The 17,348-nt window shown below is 41.4% G+C and overlaps 1 protein-coding gene across 1 annotated transcript in view; it reads left to right on the forward strand.

The window, feature by feature from the left end:
* The window catches only part of LOC102993245 (zinc finger protein 474-like), a 131,427-nt gene that overhangs the window by 89,822 nt on the left and 24,257 nt on the right, over positions 1-17,348 (forward strand). Inside the window, exon 7 of the mRNA XM_055086729.1 lies at positions 2,083-3,318. Coding sequence (XP_054942704.1) covers positions 2,296-3,318 — 1,023 coding nt within the window. The 5' untranslated portion in view covers positions 2,083-2,295. The remainder of the gene's footprint in view (positions 1-2,082; positions 3,319-17,348) is intronic.

A 17,348-nucleotide genomic window follows, 5' to 3' on the forward strand; every position in this document is an offset into this window, starting at 1 on the left:
CTGATGCATAGTTGGCACTCAATAAATATTAGTTCTCTTACTTTATGATTAGGGAGATGGAGGAGGTGTTGGGGCAAGGCATGGGACTTTCTCAGAATTCTCATCTCCAGGGAGCAGTGTGGGGAGGGGGGAAGACTGCAAGCAAGTTTAGGGAAGTAAGCTCATTTGATCGCATTGATTTTTCCAATCTGCCTCCTTAAGTATTTTTGCTGTCTGCAGCTTCCTGGTATCAAGGAAAATGGGAAACTGAACCAGGAGATCCTTGGTGAACAAGAAATCAGAACCAAAAAAGCAGAGTGGTTTGGAGGATTATTTCAGTCATGTGCTGTTTAAAACCGATGAAATAATTTTACTGGATTCTTTGTGTTCTCTAGAGCCATTTTCTCTTTGGATGGTGATGATCAAGTGATAAATTTTGTTTCTTCAAACTTCATTTTCTGTGTTGGTTATTCTGTTTGGGGCCAACGCATTCTTTTGTCACATGTGTTAATATTACTGTCTTAGGATCTGTCAAAATGAAGAATAACTTCCTTTTCTGTGCCAGACCTGATTTGATAGCCTTAATTGCAAAGATTTAGACCTTTCTTGGCACCAAAATACGGGAACTGGGTGCATATCTCACAGCTCTTTTTGTCCCTTATCAACCGCAATACCCAAACAGTGTTTTGATATTACCAGCATGGCTGTCCTTGCTGTGCCTGAAACCGTGTCTGCTGTGGTCTGCAGGGTTCAGCCTCAGATCAGGTGCTGGTCCCTCTGTGAATAGGAACCTCTAATCCAGAGTGAGGTCATCCTTAAGGAAATGAAGAAGGTCCTAAGACTTTTGAAAATTATCTTTCTTGAGCTAGATTGTAGACCTGGGATAAAACTGACTCATGCCTTTACCCAAGGTAAAAACTCCTTTGGCTTCTGACCATAATGAGATCTTATCAGCCCTTTCTTCTGGTTTAATAAAATTCTTGGCCATGTTTTTTTGTTTTCTTAAAGAAGATGTTGGGGGTAGGAGTTTTATGAATTTATTTATTTTTGCTGTGTTGGGTCTTCGTTTCTGTGTTAGGGCTTTCTCCAGTTGTGGCAAGCGGGGGCCACTCTTCATCGCGGTGTGCGGGCCTCTCACTATCACGTGTTGGCCGTGTTTTTTACAAAAGGTATTTTGAAGATAGATAGATAGATAATATCTATATAGAGATATATCTATATAAGACAAGAACGTGAACACAATAGCTATAAAAAGAGCATCAAGTGAAGTCTGAGCATCTTCATCCCAGGAAAGATGTACAGATATACTACCAGGAAGAGTATAGCCCTGGGTTGCGCCCTTGGCTTGACAGTTACAGCCACAGTTTAATAATACTCCAGTCCCATGATGAAGAAGAGTGGATACCTGGTAGGTTACAAGAAGTTTACCTCTCTCTGATGGTTTCCCTGATAATCCTCCCATTCACTATTGAATTACTTTTTCTGCCGGTTCTTAACCCTAGGCCCATGGACACTTAAAAATTCTAGCATATTACTATAGCTCAAGTAAAAGATAAATCACAACTAAAAATATTTGATAAATTATTTCAATAAAGTTAGTTTCACTTGTACTAGTAAGAATTTTATTTTTTGCTTTTAAAATTATTATTCTGGGAAGAGGTCCCTAGGCGTCAAAGAACTGACAAAGGAATCCATGGCACTAAAAAGAATCTCTAAGTTAGTGGAAGGAGGTCTTTTTACATGATCTGCAGTTTCATTAATCTAATTTTCAGAGGCCTTGGTTCTCTCCTCCATGATCTCACCACCATGCCTCTTGGTTTGTGCCATATATGTCTGTGATGTGCTATTAATGTCCATCTTCCTTTGGGCAGAACACTACTTTCAACACAGTAACAGTGCAATTCATAATGGAAATTTTTTTCGTATTTATTTCAACGTTTACTGAACAAATCCTAAGTGCTAGTTACTATGCTAGCCAAAGAAGATACTAGGTCAAAAAAAAATCACTATCCTTTATCAACTTAAAATCTAAAAGTGTATGTGTGTGCGTGTATGTGTGTGTGTTTGTATGTAATAACTTCTTGATTTATGTTTCCCCTGCAGATCTTGGAGGCATCTGAGGTTTCATGGGGACTTTCCAGCATTCCAGACTGCTGCCCTGCAATGAAGCTCTGAGTCACTGTCTTTGGGTCTAAGGTACTGGCTACAATGTGGAACCCCAGAACAGCCAACCTGACTAACCTTCTCTCTAAGCAGAAGCCCAAAATATGTCTGGCCTGAAATCAGAGCAAGCACTAGAGAAAGACTTCTTTGTTAATGGAAAGAGGAAAGGAGAAAAGGGTTTCCAACACGTTGCAACAGTCTTTCCACCATTCTAAAGAGCCCACCTTCCTTATAAACCAAGCTGTTCTATCTAGTGCATCCCATTCTAGCTTTTTGCCAGAAATAGAGCATGTCAATCCTGGTGAAAAAATAAAGACGAACCCTCAGAAAAATAGACCTGGAACTGTAGTACTCCTAAAACGGTCCAGTAGGAGGATTATGTCGGAAAGTCAGCCCAGCCCCCCTGTGATCCCATCCCACAGGCCCGGGTTCCAAGTGTGCTATATCTGTGGCCGAGAATTTGGGTCCCAATCGCTTGGCATTCACGAGCCCCAGTGCTTGGAGAAGTGGCGTACTGAAAACAGCAAGTTGCCCAAGGACCTGAGGAGGCCAGAACCTTCCAAACTACTGCCTCTCAGTGGAAGTGGATCCTACAATCTTCAGGAAGCATTCCAGAGTTCCCAGTCTCAGCTGCTGCCCTGTGAATCCTGTGGCCACAGGTTCTTGCCAGATCGGCTTCTTGTTCATCAGAGAAGCTGCAAGCCGAAGGGTGAGGGGCCCAGACCACAAAACCCCAACAGTTCTGATAATCTTGCTGCTCTCAAGAAAGCTTCTGGTGGCATCCCAACCCAACCAAGGGCTCTCATCTGCTACGTTTGTGGTAGGGAATTTGGCACTCTGTCCCTTCCTATACATCAGCCCAAATGCCTGGAAAAGTGGAAAATAGAAAATGATCGGCTCCCCAGGGAGTTCTGCCAGCCACTACCACGGAAGCCTCCGCCCCTTGCAACTGGACAGTCCAACCAAGAAGGGCTGAGTCAAGCTCAGCTCGTACCCTGCCCAAATTGTAGCCGGACCTTTGCCCCTGACAGCTTTCTGGTACACCAGAGAAGTTGTACAGCTCAACCTAGTGGGCCAAAAGTTCAGGATTTGACATTATGGAGTAAAGGTGGCCTCAAAGAGTCCACTAATTCCAAGCAGCAAAGGAACATAGCAGTACCCACTGTGACTGATAAGGTAATTCGCACCACATGATATGCACTGGGTGGATCTGGGGGCTATATTCTGCCTCCAGGGGAATGAGAGAAAAATGTCCCCAGAATCAGCTCCCTCATCTCCTAGGATGGTTTCTTTCAATGCCTTATTTCTGCCTCAGTGCAGCCTAAGTTGACCCCCTGTCAGACTCCAGAGTTATATCTCTGTTGGCAAAGTAGATATAAAAACACCCTTGCCTGGTGGATTCATAGTCCTCTACCATTCTGCTGCCTAAAAGAGAGATGGACTTCTTTCTTCCTTGATCCCTGATACCAATAATCCTTGGGAGTGACTGTTATTTGAAAATGAGTCAGTAATGCTGTGTCTACATTACAGAGATATAATTCCCATTCCAACAGCCAATATTTATTACTGGTTTATTTTAGTCATCTACCTTAGGAATTCATTTTTGGCAATGCCGGTTATACTGAGTTTATCGTACTAAAATAAAATCTGTGTCAAAAACCCTAAATGACTTTAGCATAATTAAACACTGGAGCACTTGCAGAAATAAACATGCTCTAAAATGCAGCATGTTTTCTTTTAACACTTATATAGTTATAGTATCTGGGGAATTAACCCCAGGGCAGACCCAAAGCCCACTAGGTGTGTCCATGGATCTAGAAGTGCTCAGTTTCCTCTGCTGCTCTGTACCCTGTGTTTGGGTCAGACACCAGGCCATGACTTGGGCAGCTGTAAATAAGCATGACCCCAGGGATCCCCAACCTGTATGGTGAAATGTTGTTGGGCCTTCACCTGAAATTTCATCATCAACCAGGACTGGGGAAGGATGCAAGATAGGGTGTGTTCCATGTGTTTTCTCCTTCCATGAAGCCAGGGAAGTGTTTGTGCTGCCATGTGTCACACCTTACAGAACATCAAGTCGTGAGAAATAGGAGGTGGTCAAAGTCTTTTCTCTGTGACTTGCTACTTGAAATGTCCCACCTGCAGGGGTTCTTTAAATGAACTGTTCTCAGGAAACTAAGGTTACCCAAGCTATTGCAAAAATTAAACCAGAGGGATTGGGGGATGGGTAGACATACTTCATTTTTTACCCAGTTTTTCTTCGTTACTTCTTTTATTGCATTACTTTGGCAAATGTTGGGTACTTTTTCCTAATTCTATGTTTTAAATGAGATCTTTCACTTACTGGTATAGAAGATTCCAAGACAGTGATCCTAAAGCTGAAGAGTCAGACTAATGGGCATATTTTCTGATGAACTTGAAAAAGAGCAGCTAGTTTCTTTGCCGAATGAAAACCCAAACTCGTAAGTGTGGCATGGGCTTCAGGCTGGTCTCATAAACATGAACTGTTTTTCTCATCTTCTGGCTGTTGCTTTTCTTCCAAAACGTGTGGGGTCTGGATTCAGTGAGCAAAAGAATCCATGTCTTAGAGCCACAAATCTGAAACTCCGTTAGTGTTCTGACTTTCAGCCCTGTTTCCTGATTGTATGCATTTCCTTTAAGTGTTCTCATTACAGATCTCAAGATAGGAAAGAGTGTGGTCAGAATTCTCGTGCTTGTTGCTGTAACACATACTTTGTGCTCCCAAGAGTAGAGCCAGCAGGCTGAGCATAGCATGTTCTCACTCAGTCACGACTGCTGAGAGAGGCTGGCCTGGGCCCGCGGCTTCACATGAGGACATCCCTGACTCACTCAGTCATCTGGAGAGGAGAATGTCAGGAGGAGAGGCCAGTGAGGGCTGTCGGTGACTTGCGCTTTTAGATCAGAGTAGAGGGAGTCCTTTGGAACAGGGGCATCTAGAGGACGCGGCTCTGTCAGAGTATGACCAACTCTGCTCCCGACCTGAAAAGGTGCGTGTCAGTGAGAAACTGGCACCCACTGCCGTCAGATGTGTGCTGGCCCTTTTGGGGACCACACAGGCTTTAGTGGAGGGCATAGAAAAGTCATCCAACATAGGGTCCCTTTAGCTGCCAGATTTGGAGCAAGCTTGGATTCATTAAAATGGAGAAAACTCCTAGTCTTCTGAGAGGCATAAGATCTCTTGAACCAACAGACTTTATCCCTTCCCTTGAAAAGACATTTGCCACTGCATTGTGCTTTCAGCAGAAAGCCTCTCCTGGGTAGTGTAGTTTTCTCTTTTGGTTGCATTTTGACCCTGTCTATTGCTGTTTTTCTATCTTTGTATCATTTAAGATTTAAATAGTGCAGTGAATCATTCATTTCCATAAAGATCACTGCCTTGTGCATTATTAGATTTCAGAATTTCATCTGCCTGTGGCGGCCAGCTTTTGGCTGACTGTGAGACACATGCATTGTTTTTGCAATTCAGATGTTTGCTTCCTCTCTTCTCATGTCAATCAGAACAATTTCCCTGTAGAATCCTTGATCTGACTTCAGTTTAGAATCAGTGATCTTGCCCAATGTTCTCAGGGGGCTCAATCTTGTGGTGAACTCAGGTGAGAAAAATATTTTCAGAATTATGATCACAGAACTTGGAAATAACTCATTGCAGTTGGGCAACAGTGACTGTTTCGCTGGCAGAGTGGATTACCCTCCGTTCGGAATGTTCCTCCTACATAGATTGGCTCTGTTCTCTGATGACACAGATGCTCCTGTTACCCCTCAATCAAATCTAAACAAACAAACGCCGCTAAGACGATCCTCGTCCAAGTCATCGATGGACATTCTGTGCCAGCTCTGCTTTGCCCTCTCACCACTGAATAGGCTTAAATTGTTCCATTGCTTCTCAACCAAAATGTAGGGCTGAATTCACTCTCTCTGATCTCACAGTGAAGTTGTGAAGGATCCCAAGCAGCATGTAAGAGGAATAAAACTCTTGATGCGGATTTTTATTTAAAAGGACCTAGAGTCTGTCATACAGAGTGAAGTAAGTCAGAAAGAGAAAAACAAATATCGTATGCTAACACATATATATGGAATCTGAAATAAATAAATAAATAAATGGTTCTGAAGAACCTAGGGGCAGGACAGGAATGAAGATGCAGATGTAGAGAATTATAGCTGATTCACTTTGTTATACAGCAGAAACTAACACACCATTGTAAAGCAATTATACTCAAATAAAGATGTTTAAAAATAAAAAAATTAAAAATAAATAAAAGATGTGACTGCCTGGGGTGTTGCTCTCCCATTATATGGTGTCAGAGCAACATCAAACTCCCCTTTTTGCCTCTAAAAGAAGGAAAGCCTGAACAAGCAATATCCAATTTAGCAAGATTTTAAAAGTAGTGTTAATTCCAGGTGAAATTTGATGCATAATATGGAAAACTATAGATTATCATTTTAAATTTTAATATTGCATTTATTTAACGCAAACCATTGATGTTTGTTTTAGCAAGCAATGGTCTAAGTAATGCTAGAAGTATACAAGAATAGAGGTCACTATTGCCTCTTATTTTAATATGAATGAATACATTTTAATATTTGCATTTAATATTTGGGAAAAATTTCCCTTTTCTGTAAGCTGATAGTATTTCATTCTTTGACTTAAGGCCTTTCTGGCTAACTGGAACACAGACTGACAGAGTTAATTAAATATAACTACAACCTAAAATGAAAAATTTGTTTAATTACCTTTTATTAGTTATGTAATGCTTAGGGTTATTTTCTTAGTATTTTTCTAGTTAAATGTGAAACACTGTTTCTAAAAACCCTATACTATATTACAAAATAGGCATTATTTTTCTTTAGGGATGTCCCTTATTTATTTTTTTTAATTAAAGATTGTCTCTCTGAATGTAGTTTTAAGCTACCTTTGGCATCCTTGATGCTCAGGTTTGAACTAAAATCCCATCAGACACATCTCTAGCATCGGGTGCTGCCATCTGGTGTTTTCTTTTAATGTAATGTCTTCTACACTCAGAAATATCATTGCCTTTCTCTTTGTGTTACCTTCATATTTGAGAATGTGCCCTTATAATACAAGCTCAAATTATTTAGGGCTACAGTTATATATTTGGTTTAATATCATCAATGCTGTTCCATAGCTAAATATCTCATTGTCTAAAGGCAAACCTCTCAGTGGGAAGGTCACAATCAGAAAGACTCAGAAGGGTAGGATGGATGTTCTCACAATGTCAAATGTTGTGTGTGTGTGTGTGTGTGTGTGTGTGTGTGTGTGTGTGTGTGTGTGTCTATTAGGTAAAAAGTATTTGGAGTTTATTAGGAGGAATGGAATAAAGGGAAGTAACTTTTATTAAATATCTTTATGATCAGTACTTCATATACATGTTCTAATTTTAATCCTCGTAATATTACTATATAACAGATATTACTTCCCTACTTTCCAGGTGGGGAAACTGAGATTAAGCAACTAGCCCAAAGTCACACAGTGGGCTCGGTAATGGTGTCAGAACCAGATCTGTCTAATTCCAAAGAACAATACCTTTTTATGTCACTAAAGAGAGAGGCGTATGTGTGGTACAAAAAGGGTATGGCTATGCTGCCAGGCTTATAAGTGTTAATTAAGCAAGACAAAGAGGGCAGAAGTTTGTTCATTCAATAAATATTTATTGTTAGGCATTAGACTAAGTACTAAATATAGAGTCATAAAAAAGGTAGACACAGTTCTTGATCTCCTGGAGTTTTTAGTCTTATGGAAGAAATGATAGGAAATAAATAAATATAAAAATTCAAATTGTAATGTGACAGTGTCTAATGGTGGGAGGTGGACATTTAGGTTCTTGGTTAGAGACAACCTCGTGACAATTCAGCTGAGACATGAAAGGTATGAAAGCATTAGCCAATAGTCAGGATGTGAGGGGATGGGAACGACAGGAGGAGGAGACATGCTGGCTAAAGGTAGCATGTATGAAGGCCTTGAGGGAAGAAAGATCTTAAAATGGAACTAAAAAGTCCACATGTGGCCAGAGTGTGATGAATGGAGGGGACAGGCACACAAGATAAAGCTGTGGAAACAGCACAGTTTCCGCCAGTTGCCCAGTGGACATAAGGACATCAGTTATTTGGCTATTGCAGGAATCCAGGTGAAAGCAGATGAAAGCTTGGCCTAGGGTGTTGTTAGCAGAGATGGAGATAAGGTATAATGGGCAGAACCTGGCAATAGTTGGGATGTGGAGGAGTAAGGAAGGGGGTCAAGGATGACTCTAAGATTTCTAGCTTGAGCAACTGCACTGGTTGTGTCACTTTCTAAAATGGGAAAAACTTGAGAAACGGGTAGGCTCTTGGGGATAAAGACCAATTGTTTCATTCTGGACATACCAAATTCAAAATGCTTGTGAGATATCTAAGTAGGTAAGTCAGGCTGAATATATAAGTCTGGATCTCAAAAGAGGAATTGGGCTGGGATATACATTTGTGCATTGTTAATATATATTTAAAGTCATCAGAATGAGTGTAGGGCTAGAAAAATCAACCCAGGGCTGAGCCCTGAAGCATTATAGTATTTAGGGGTTAGAGGAGAAGGAGCTGGAGAATAAGTGACTGGAAACACTGGAGGAACGACTTGAGAGAATGGTGCCCTGAAAGTTGTGACAAGAGAAAATGTGAAGAATAAGGGTGTGGAAAACAGTACGCAATGCACAGAGGTAGGATGAAGGATGGAGTAGGATGAAGACCAAAAAATCTATTTGATTTGGCAATGTGGATTTAGTTTGACAAACTTGGAGAGAACACATCCAGAGTCATGACGGGGGTGGCAGACTGTATGGATTATAAAGATAGGATGTGTTTTGAGAAGTTTGGCTTAGAGACTAGAAAAGAAATAATGGGTAGGCTAGAAATAGAGATTTTAGGTTAAGAGAGGTTCCCTTAGAAGTTGGGAGCTTGTAGACTACATTTGAATATTCTGGATATTGATCCAGTAGAGAGCAGGAGAGGTGATAAGAGCAAATGTAAAACCTGGAAGAGAAATGGGCACCAAGTTGGGATCCCAGCCTGTGCAAAGGGAGAGGATTAACAAGAGGGGACATTTCTCCATTTCAGGAGGAGGTTGAATGCAGGTGGAGGTAAGATTGTAAGTTGTTAGTGGGAAGATGAAGGAACTACAGTCTGTTAGCTTATATTTTATATTTTCTCAGTGAAATACCAGGTAAGCTTATCAGGCCTCTCAGATGAGAAAGAGAGACATATAAAGAGAGAAGGAAAAATGAATCTTAAGGGTCTGCTTAGTTCTTTGTCTCTTCATGCCTTCAGTTAAACTGAGTTTCTGAAATAAAGACAGGCTCCTAGAACCGTTTGCCTCTTTAATTCCCAAACACAAGAATGACTTGGAACTCTTTGGAGGTGGTAGATAAAAAGTTCAGTGTGATCCTTCTGTGGGTTCTTATCCTTATAACCATCTTCAGTGGCCCTAGTTCACCTCGTCATGCTCATCAGTGCTGATGTCATGAAAACCAGGCTCGACCTCACAAACCAGCCCCTGATGATGCTGCCAGCTGGGCCACTAATATCCAGCTCCATGTGCCATTTCTTCATCTTCCTTGGTGCCAACCATGCCTGAATATCAGGGCAGCATTCTAGGATCCCACGGCTCTCAGGTGTACCAAGAGCAACTTTAAGGTAACAAGAGCATTCCCTTCTGCCCTGTTAGCTCCAGAAACCAACCCAAAGGAATCTGTGTGTATACAGCGTGTGTGAAATATGTGTTGAGGGTGAGAGAGAGTTACACATCTGATGTGAGAGCAACAGCATCACCGATGAAATTGATATATATTACTTCCTAATACAAAAATGTGAAGAACAATACTCATCTGTACAAATTACACTCTAACATATTCATTTTTAAAAATCAGCCTCAACTTATACATATGTCCTACATATCCATAATGAGAGAGACCATAATAGATATAGCTACCTCTCTCAGAGCCCAAAGACGACAGCAAAAATAGGTGGTCCTGGGCTTCCCTGGTGGCGCAATGGTTGAGAGTCCGCCTGCCGATGCAGGGGACACGGGTTCGTGCCCCGGTCCGGGAAGATCCCACATGCCGCGGAGCGGCTGGGCCCATGAGCCATGGCCACTGAGCCTGCGCGTCTGGAGCCTGTGCTCCGCAACGGGAGAGGCCACGGCAGTGAGAGGCCCGCGTACCGCAAAAAAAATAAAAATAAAATAGGTGGTCCTGGCATTGGTACTCCAATATGTGGATTTCTGCTTCTCTGAAAAGAAAAATACTGATGGTAACCTCTGTGATAAGAGAGGATCACATATTATAAATTCAGATATTATTCAAGCCTAAAATGAACAGAACTACAACATGCTGTACCCTCAAATAATTTTTCTAGCTTAAATGATTTCATGCATCTTCCTAAGCCTGCTTCTCCATGTCACCCCCATCTCGCTCTTTCCAGCCCCAAACACACAGACATCCACATTTTCTAGTGATAGATGCTTAGGAAATCTTTGTGTAATGACTGAATGGATATACATAGTTCTTAGAAACCTAAATTCCAAGGTCAACAATTAAAATCTCTCCCAAAATTCTTAGAACTCCACCAAAGGCAGTGCAACACAACCTTGAATAAGTTCCTCTTGAAACGGAGGTGATTGTTCTATGAACAGACTCTCACTGCTAGATGTGGGGACAAGTTCAGCTTTATGAATAGGTGGAAATTGAGAGAATTTGACTTAGGACTCACCTCTTGCTTTCCCTTTATATTATGTAATTCATCTCCTTCTTACATCCATTGTCTCTTTCACATATTTACCTCTGTGAGGCTGTCTTATAGGGAGAGAGATGTCCTACAAATTGAAGAAGGGTCTAATAAATAGAGGAAATCAATAAATTTCCAATAATCCTGCTCCAAGCACCAACTCTGATGCCATAATGCTGTCATTAAAAGTCCCCAAGCAGCTCTCACATCCAGGCTACCTTTGTTTAAGCAGAAAAGGTAAAAACATAAAGATATCACTGGTCCCAACCTAAAGCTTCAGGAAATCAGAGGCAGAGGGTAGAGAGACAGAGAGGAAAGGGAGAGATTGGGACCAAAAACTCTGATAAGAAAAGAAAAGGAAAAGACAACAACCAAAGAACAAAACTATCTCCTAAGGTTAGAATCCTTTCTGTCCTATATCCAAGATATAGGACAGAAAAGAAGAAGATTTCTTCTTTTCATTGGAAAACTTCTTTCCTGGGCCTTCCCCCAGAGCTGGGGGCCCTTTAGCATATAAGTTGTAGACAAACCAGTCATGGGAAACAACCCATCTTCCAAGTTCCAGGTCAGATAGTGCCTATGCTTTACTTTTTTCTCTCTAACTATAGAAGCTGGAAAAACTGTGTCTGCCACAATTTTTAGATTTTTCCTTTCTTGTCCACATTGCTTCATTTTACCCTGTGACCCAGAGCCATCTGACCATGAAGGTCAGGCCTGGTGCCAAACTGAGGATAACAGGAACCAGACACCAGGGACACATCCATTTTCTTCAAGGAAAAGTCATTCTTACAAGTTTGCCAAGAGGTTGAATCAATATCTCAAACACCTCACTTTCTAACCAATATCCTTCCAAGGGATCAAAAAAGAATCCTTCTATCTCAAATGTGAAAAGAAAAAAGAAAAAGAAAAACCTTCAGCTAAGAAACTGTATTCCTTCCATAAACAGAAACTAATTTGGAATTCGTTCTTTGACTTAGATTTTTCAGCCTTTGTATGTCAGGACAAGGAAGTAAATAGCTAAAATGCTAAACATATATTCAAAATACCAATAGTTTGTTTTAAAAAATCAGGTACATGAAAATACTTTAATGTTAACAGCATTTCCAAATGAATGACCAAGTTTTACTTATTGTTAAAAGGAGCAAAACAAAACTCCAAATCACAAATAGCAGACTCTCTTATAGTTGGCCAATAGACAGGCTGGATTGGAAAATTCCTTTACGTGGCATCCAGTGATTTCCAAAAACAATTTAATTTCAAACAATGATCCTTCCAGATGTGACATTTGGGTAGGATTGTTTGAAAACACCAGAAATGTGAAATACCAGTGGTTTTGAGACAAGACAATCAAACTCTGCGATTGTTGAGGTTTGAGACTGAACTACACAGTTACTCCTATATATTAAAATGCTATTAATACTTTGCGTGTGTAGGACATGCCTGGGGGAATGGAAACTTAATTATACACCTTCAGTCTCAGTCAAGGTTGTTGAAATTGTGTTTTAAATGGCCACAGGCAAAATTCTGACTTCGGGAATGGCTTTGGCTGACCTGGATCTCCTTTCCCTTTCAGCACCTTCTGCATCTCCCCTGCTCCTACCAACCCCCATCTTTTGATACTGTTGGAAGGGGGTTGGGAAAATCTGATAAAATTCTTCATAGAAAAATCTCTCTCATAGGACTATTTGCATTTTGAAAGAGGATCTGGGGAGAAAGGATTTTAATCCAAAGGAATGAACTTTTGAGGTAGTCGGGAGAGCAGAAGTAGGGATTTTGCAGGTTTCTCTCAAATCCCATGCAATGGCTGACTGTGGACACATAAGGCAGAGCATGATACTCTGCCGACGACGGGCAACATTACGCCCCATATTTCTAGAAGCCGCTGAAATCAGACTGACCTGGAATCAGTTGACAGATGCACAACAAAATCACATATCTCTGAACAAATTACTTGCCTCAGCCTCAGTTCTGCAGGCAAGAGCTTAAATGTGAGAATACCTACAAAAGACCTGGGATCGTGTCTGACAAACCACCACATGTCATCTCCTCCGTGGTCCCTTCACAGTGGCAGTGCAGTGACAGGCAGTGTGAAGATCCACTGTCTGGCTGAAAAGCAACTTCACCATTTACTAACAGCTCTGTACCTCAGTTTCCTGGTTTGTAAAATGGGGGTATTACATTTTATCCAGAGGATTATTATGAGAAGTATTGAGATAAAGCATGTTAAGTGCTTAGTACAGGGCCTGGCACATAGAAAGTGCCTCATAATTGTTAGCTGCTACTTGGTCAGACATTTTCAATATTGGAATACGCACATGGATTTCTAAAAGATGTTTTACTCTTTTTTCCGCAAGTACAGGGAAGAAAAACTTGCCTTCCTATTTCCCCATCTAACCTTACTGCATTCTACGACATGTCTTGTGCACTTACCACAGACATTTCAATTATTTGGCCTAATAGAAGAGATCAAGAGTGTGGAAAATCTAAAACAGCAGCTATGGCCCAAATTCTTTATGTTTAATTTTGTCATGCAGAAAGAGGAACACTTTTGATGGAATGATACCCGTTCAAAAGCTGCACAGTCACATAACAATTCCCTCAGACCCTGGTAGGATTGGCCCTGTTTTTGACAACCTGGGATCCAGCTAGAAGTGAGGGAAGCAAAAAATCCTCTAGCAAGTAAATGACTTAAGGATTATGCACAGTTACTGTGTGGAAGTGCTGTTGGACCCTCCTCCCTTCACGGAGGGTTTTCTTTTGACTAAGGATAGGTTTCCAGCCTCCTGTCAAGTTCAAAGTGCCTAAGTGCTTATATTCAAAGGGAGCAGGTAATTTTCAGTGTGACAATTGCTAATGTACCACTGTGCATTTGTTTTCTAAAATACTTCCCCTACTTTTTAAATTCCAGAGCCAGAGATTCAGTCCTTTGACTCAAAGCACTGACTCCATAGACAATCCCAGCTAAAATGCAGAGATCCCCTAGCTAGGTAGTAAACCATGTCTAGCTATTGGCATATTAATACAGATTAACCATAAGTTTAGCTCATTTCTTAGAAATGAGATATAAGGCAAATACCTTTTATTGGGGAGATAAGTGGGGAGAGGTAGTGAAAGAACAGGCTGCTCTGAGTCACAAGCTCATATGCTTTCAGGGTTTGGGCAGCTGCCATGTAGGGCCATAGGGAGTGGTGGAGCCTATGGTATGCTGGAGAGTAAGTCCCACCTAAGGATATTCCCACTGGAAACTTTTAAGAACTTTGTGCCAGTCAAATAAAACATGGAAGTCCATTGGCTGAAATGGTGGCGAGTCCATCAGTTTACAATCTGAGATCCAGAGTGTAAAACAGATGGGACATAGTTCCATGGGGTAGCCTGGGTGAGATGCTGTAAAGAGGATAGCCTGGGTCATGAAGGACTGATGAGGGGACACACATAGTTGTGTAGTAGTTGAGTACAGGGTCCGCTGGCACACACGCTTCATGCCGGGGCAAAGGGTAGCTCACCTTAGCTGCCAAACACCATCTGGATCACGTGTGGGAGACTCCAGAACAATGAGGCGATTCTTGTGGGTCAGATATCTGGGAGCCAAAGCTTCTAAGAATTTTACAAGGCCACAGAAAGTCCAGGACCCTAGAGAGGTTTCCCATCTGGAGAGTAGTCTTCAGAACTAATCAGTCTGACTGAGTTCAAACATATCAATGGGCAAAGAAGTCAAGAATGCTTACCCCACTCAGCAAGCCCCTTTCTCCCCCGCCCCTGTTTCTTGACTAACTTCAGGGGGAATGGTCTCTGTGCACACCAAATAGGGATCTGTCAACTGGACTTATTTCCTCAGACAAAGAGCTTAGGAAAAAATGGAAAAATATTCCCAAATAAAGGTGGTGAATTTAAATAAGATCATTCCCACAGTTAGGGCCCATTCCCGGTTCTGTCCCTAGCATAGTGCCTTGCACATTGCCTGTAATCAGAACATTCTTCTGAGCAACAGCATCTGGGCTACACTTGAACCACCTCCTGAGAGACGGCCCTTTCCTCCAAACGCATTTCCATTTAGTGCCATTCTCATCTGCGAATCAGTCTCAGCTGTGTTTTCAGCAGATGTCTCTGGTTTCTTTCCGCTCACAGTGCAACTTCAGTATCAATATTTAGAATCCAAGTGCTTTATTGGCTTTCACGAAGTTGAAAAATCTCTGATTCAACCCAGATATTTACAGACTGGCCCGTTACCAGTCATGCTCCATCTGAGAAACAAAGTACACATCAACCTATAGGGCCAATTCTAGGCCATGGCCTGAGACAGGGCAAGGATTGTCCTGTGTATTCTTTTCCACGGTCACCATATTTAAATTTTGTATCTTGTGACGTGTCATTACAGATGATTGATCACAACCAGATGGTTTGAAAATGTCTTAAGGTGGGGCATCTTTTTCCAATTTACTCAAAGTGGTGGTGCAGGCCACGGGGACAGTTTCCCTTTCAGGACATTCTCACACCTCTGGGTTCTTTGATTTCTCTTTGACTCTTAGGTTAATGAATGTCCCCAAATGAACACAGGGCATGTGGCTGTTTTGTTACAGGGCTGTTATGATGCAACCTAAAAGGAAGAAAAAAGGACCATTAAACTTTCAGCAGTGTTTGTTTGTTTCTAAGTAATGTGTGAAGCATATTCCTTGGGGGAAAGAGCGAGGCATTTTATTTACATACATAATTTGGTAATAAAAAAGATATCTTTTGGGCTTCCCCGGTGGCGCAGTGGTTGAGAGTCCGCCTGCCGATACAGGGGACACGGGTTCGTGCCCCAGTCTGGGAAGATCCCACATGCCATGGAGCGGCTGGGCCCGTGAGCTGTGGCCGCTGAGCCTGCGCATCCGGAGCCTGTGCCCCGCAACAGGAGAGGCCACAACAGTGAGAGGCCCGCTTACTGCAAAAAAAAAAAATAAAAAGACATCTTTTACATTTTGATATAGCTGCTTTGGCCCAGCCCCACTAAAATAGCCTCTTCGAAAAGAACAGGCCAACTGCTTCAATGACAGCAAATAAATCCAGGTAACTATGGCCTTACAATGTGCAAATGTGCGAGATTTCCTTTGTTCCCTGGTAGCAGGGAGGTAATTGTACGTGGGACCTTTTAGAGGCAAAGCTCTCTGCTCTCTTTCTTCCTGAGGGGATTGAATCTGGAAATGATCATTGGAGGCTGAAAGGAGGGCGAAGGCAAAGCCAGGGAAAATGTAGTGGAATGACTAGCGTGATACAAAGGGAGCCTTACAGTACCCCTGAGATTAACTGAGGAAAACGACTAACTTAACTTACTTGTCTCTTGTGCACATGTACTCATGCTTGTGCATGTGCGTGCGTGCACGCGCACACACACACACTCATATACTAAAGGACCTTGAACTTTCTCTTACTAGAAGATGAGAAACTGGTGTCAGTTATGTTTCAAATGCCAGATGCCATACACATGGGCACAGAGGGCTAGCCCTGCTTTTAATCTATCCACCTCTGGTGCAGGGGCTCAGGCCCTGACATTCTAAAATTGGATTTTCTGGATGAAATTGTATTGAATGGAATTGTTACCCACTGCACTTACTTTGGCAAAAATGTTAATGTCCTGGAAAAAAAACTCAATAAAACACTTTATAATTTTCTCTAGTTCTTTTTTTTTTTTTTAATTTTCCTCCCATGGTAATTTTTTTTTCTTTTTTCAACTGGAGAATTTCTTGGGCAACAAATTAAAGGGTTTAGAATTTAGATCACTTAAAAATATTCTCCAGTTTCTGGCAAAAGTAACCCTAAAACACATTATTTGATTTTGGAATTTCATCTGACAATGTGTATTGCTGACTTTGAACTGACTGCATTGCGTGAGCAGGGTGATGCAAAAATACTCCACTAAACTAGGTCTGAATGAGTGGTGTTTAATCAGCTTCACTGAGGAATGATATACAAACAATAAACTCCATCCATTAAACACATGCAATACAATGAGTTTTGAAAGTTTTATATACCTATCACCACCATAACCCCTGATTTGATTTTTAGCCATTACAGCTTAGTTTGGATGTTATATAAATGAAATCAGGCAGAAATGTAGTCTTTTATGTCTGACTTCTTTCAGCGTAATGATTTTGAGTTTCATCCATGTTGGTGTGGGTAGCAGTAGTTATTTTTTATTGCTGAGTAATAGTCCATTGAATGGTGGAATTACACATTGTTTATCTATTCATGGATATTTCCAGTTGCATTAGAGTTTTTATTATCACTTAAGAGTGCTGTGTACTTCAGTGCAGACAGAACCAGTTTACATTTCTTCAATACGGAAGAATCAAGATTTTTTTTTTTTTTTTTTTTTTTTTTTGTGGTATGTGGGCCTCCCTCTGTTGTGGCCTCTCCTGTTGCGGGGCACAGGCTCCGGACGC

Source organism: Physeter macrocephalus, chromosome 8 (assembly GCF_002837175.3).
Source record: "Physeter macrocephalus isolate SW-GA chromosome 8, ASM283717v5, whole genome shotgun sequence".
In the NCBI taxonomy this organism is placed as follows: domain Eukaryota; kingdom Metazoa; phylum Chordata; class Mammalia; order Artiodactyla; family Physeteridae; genus Physeter; species Physeter macrocephalus.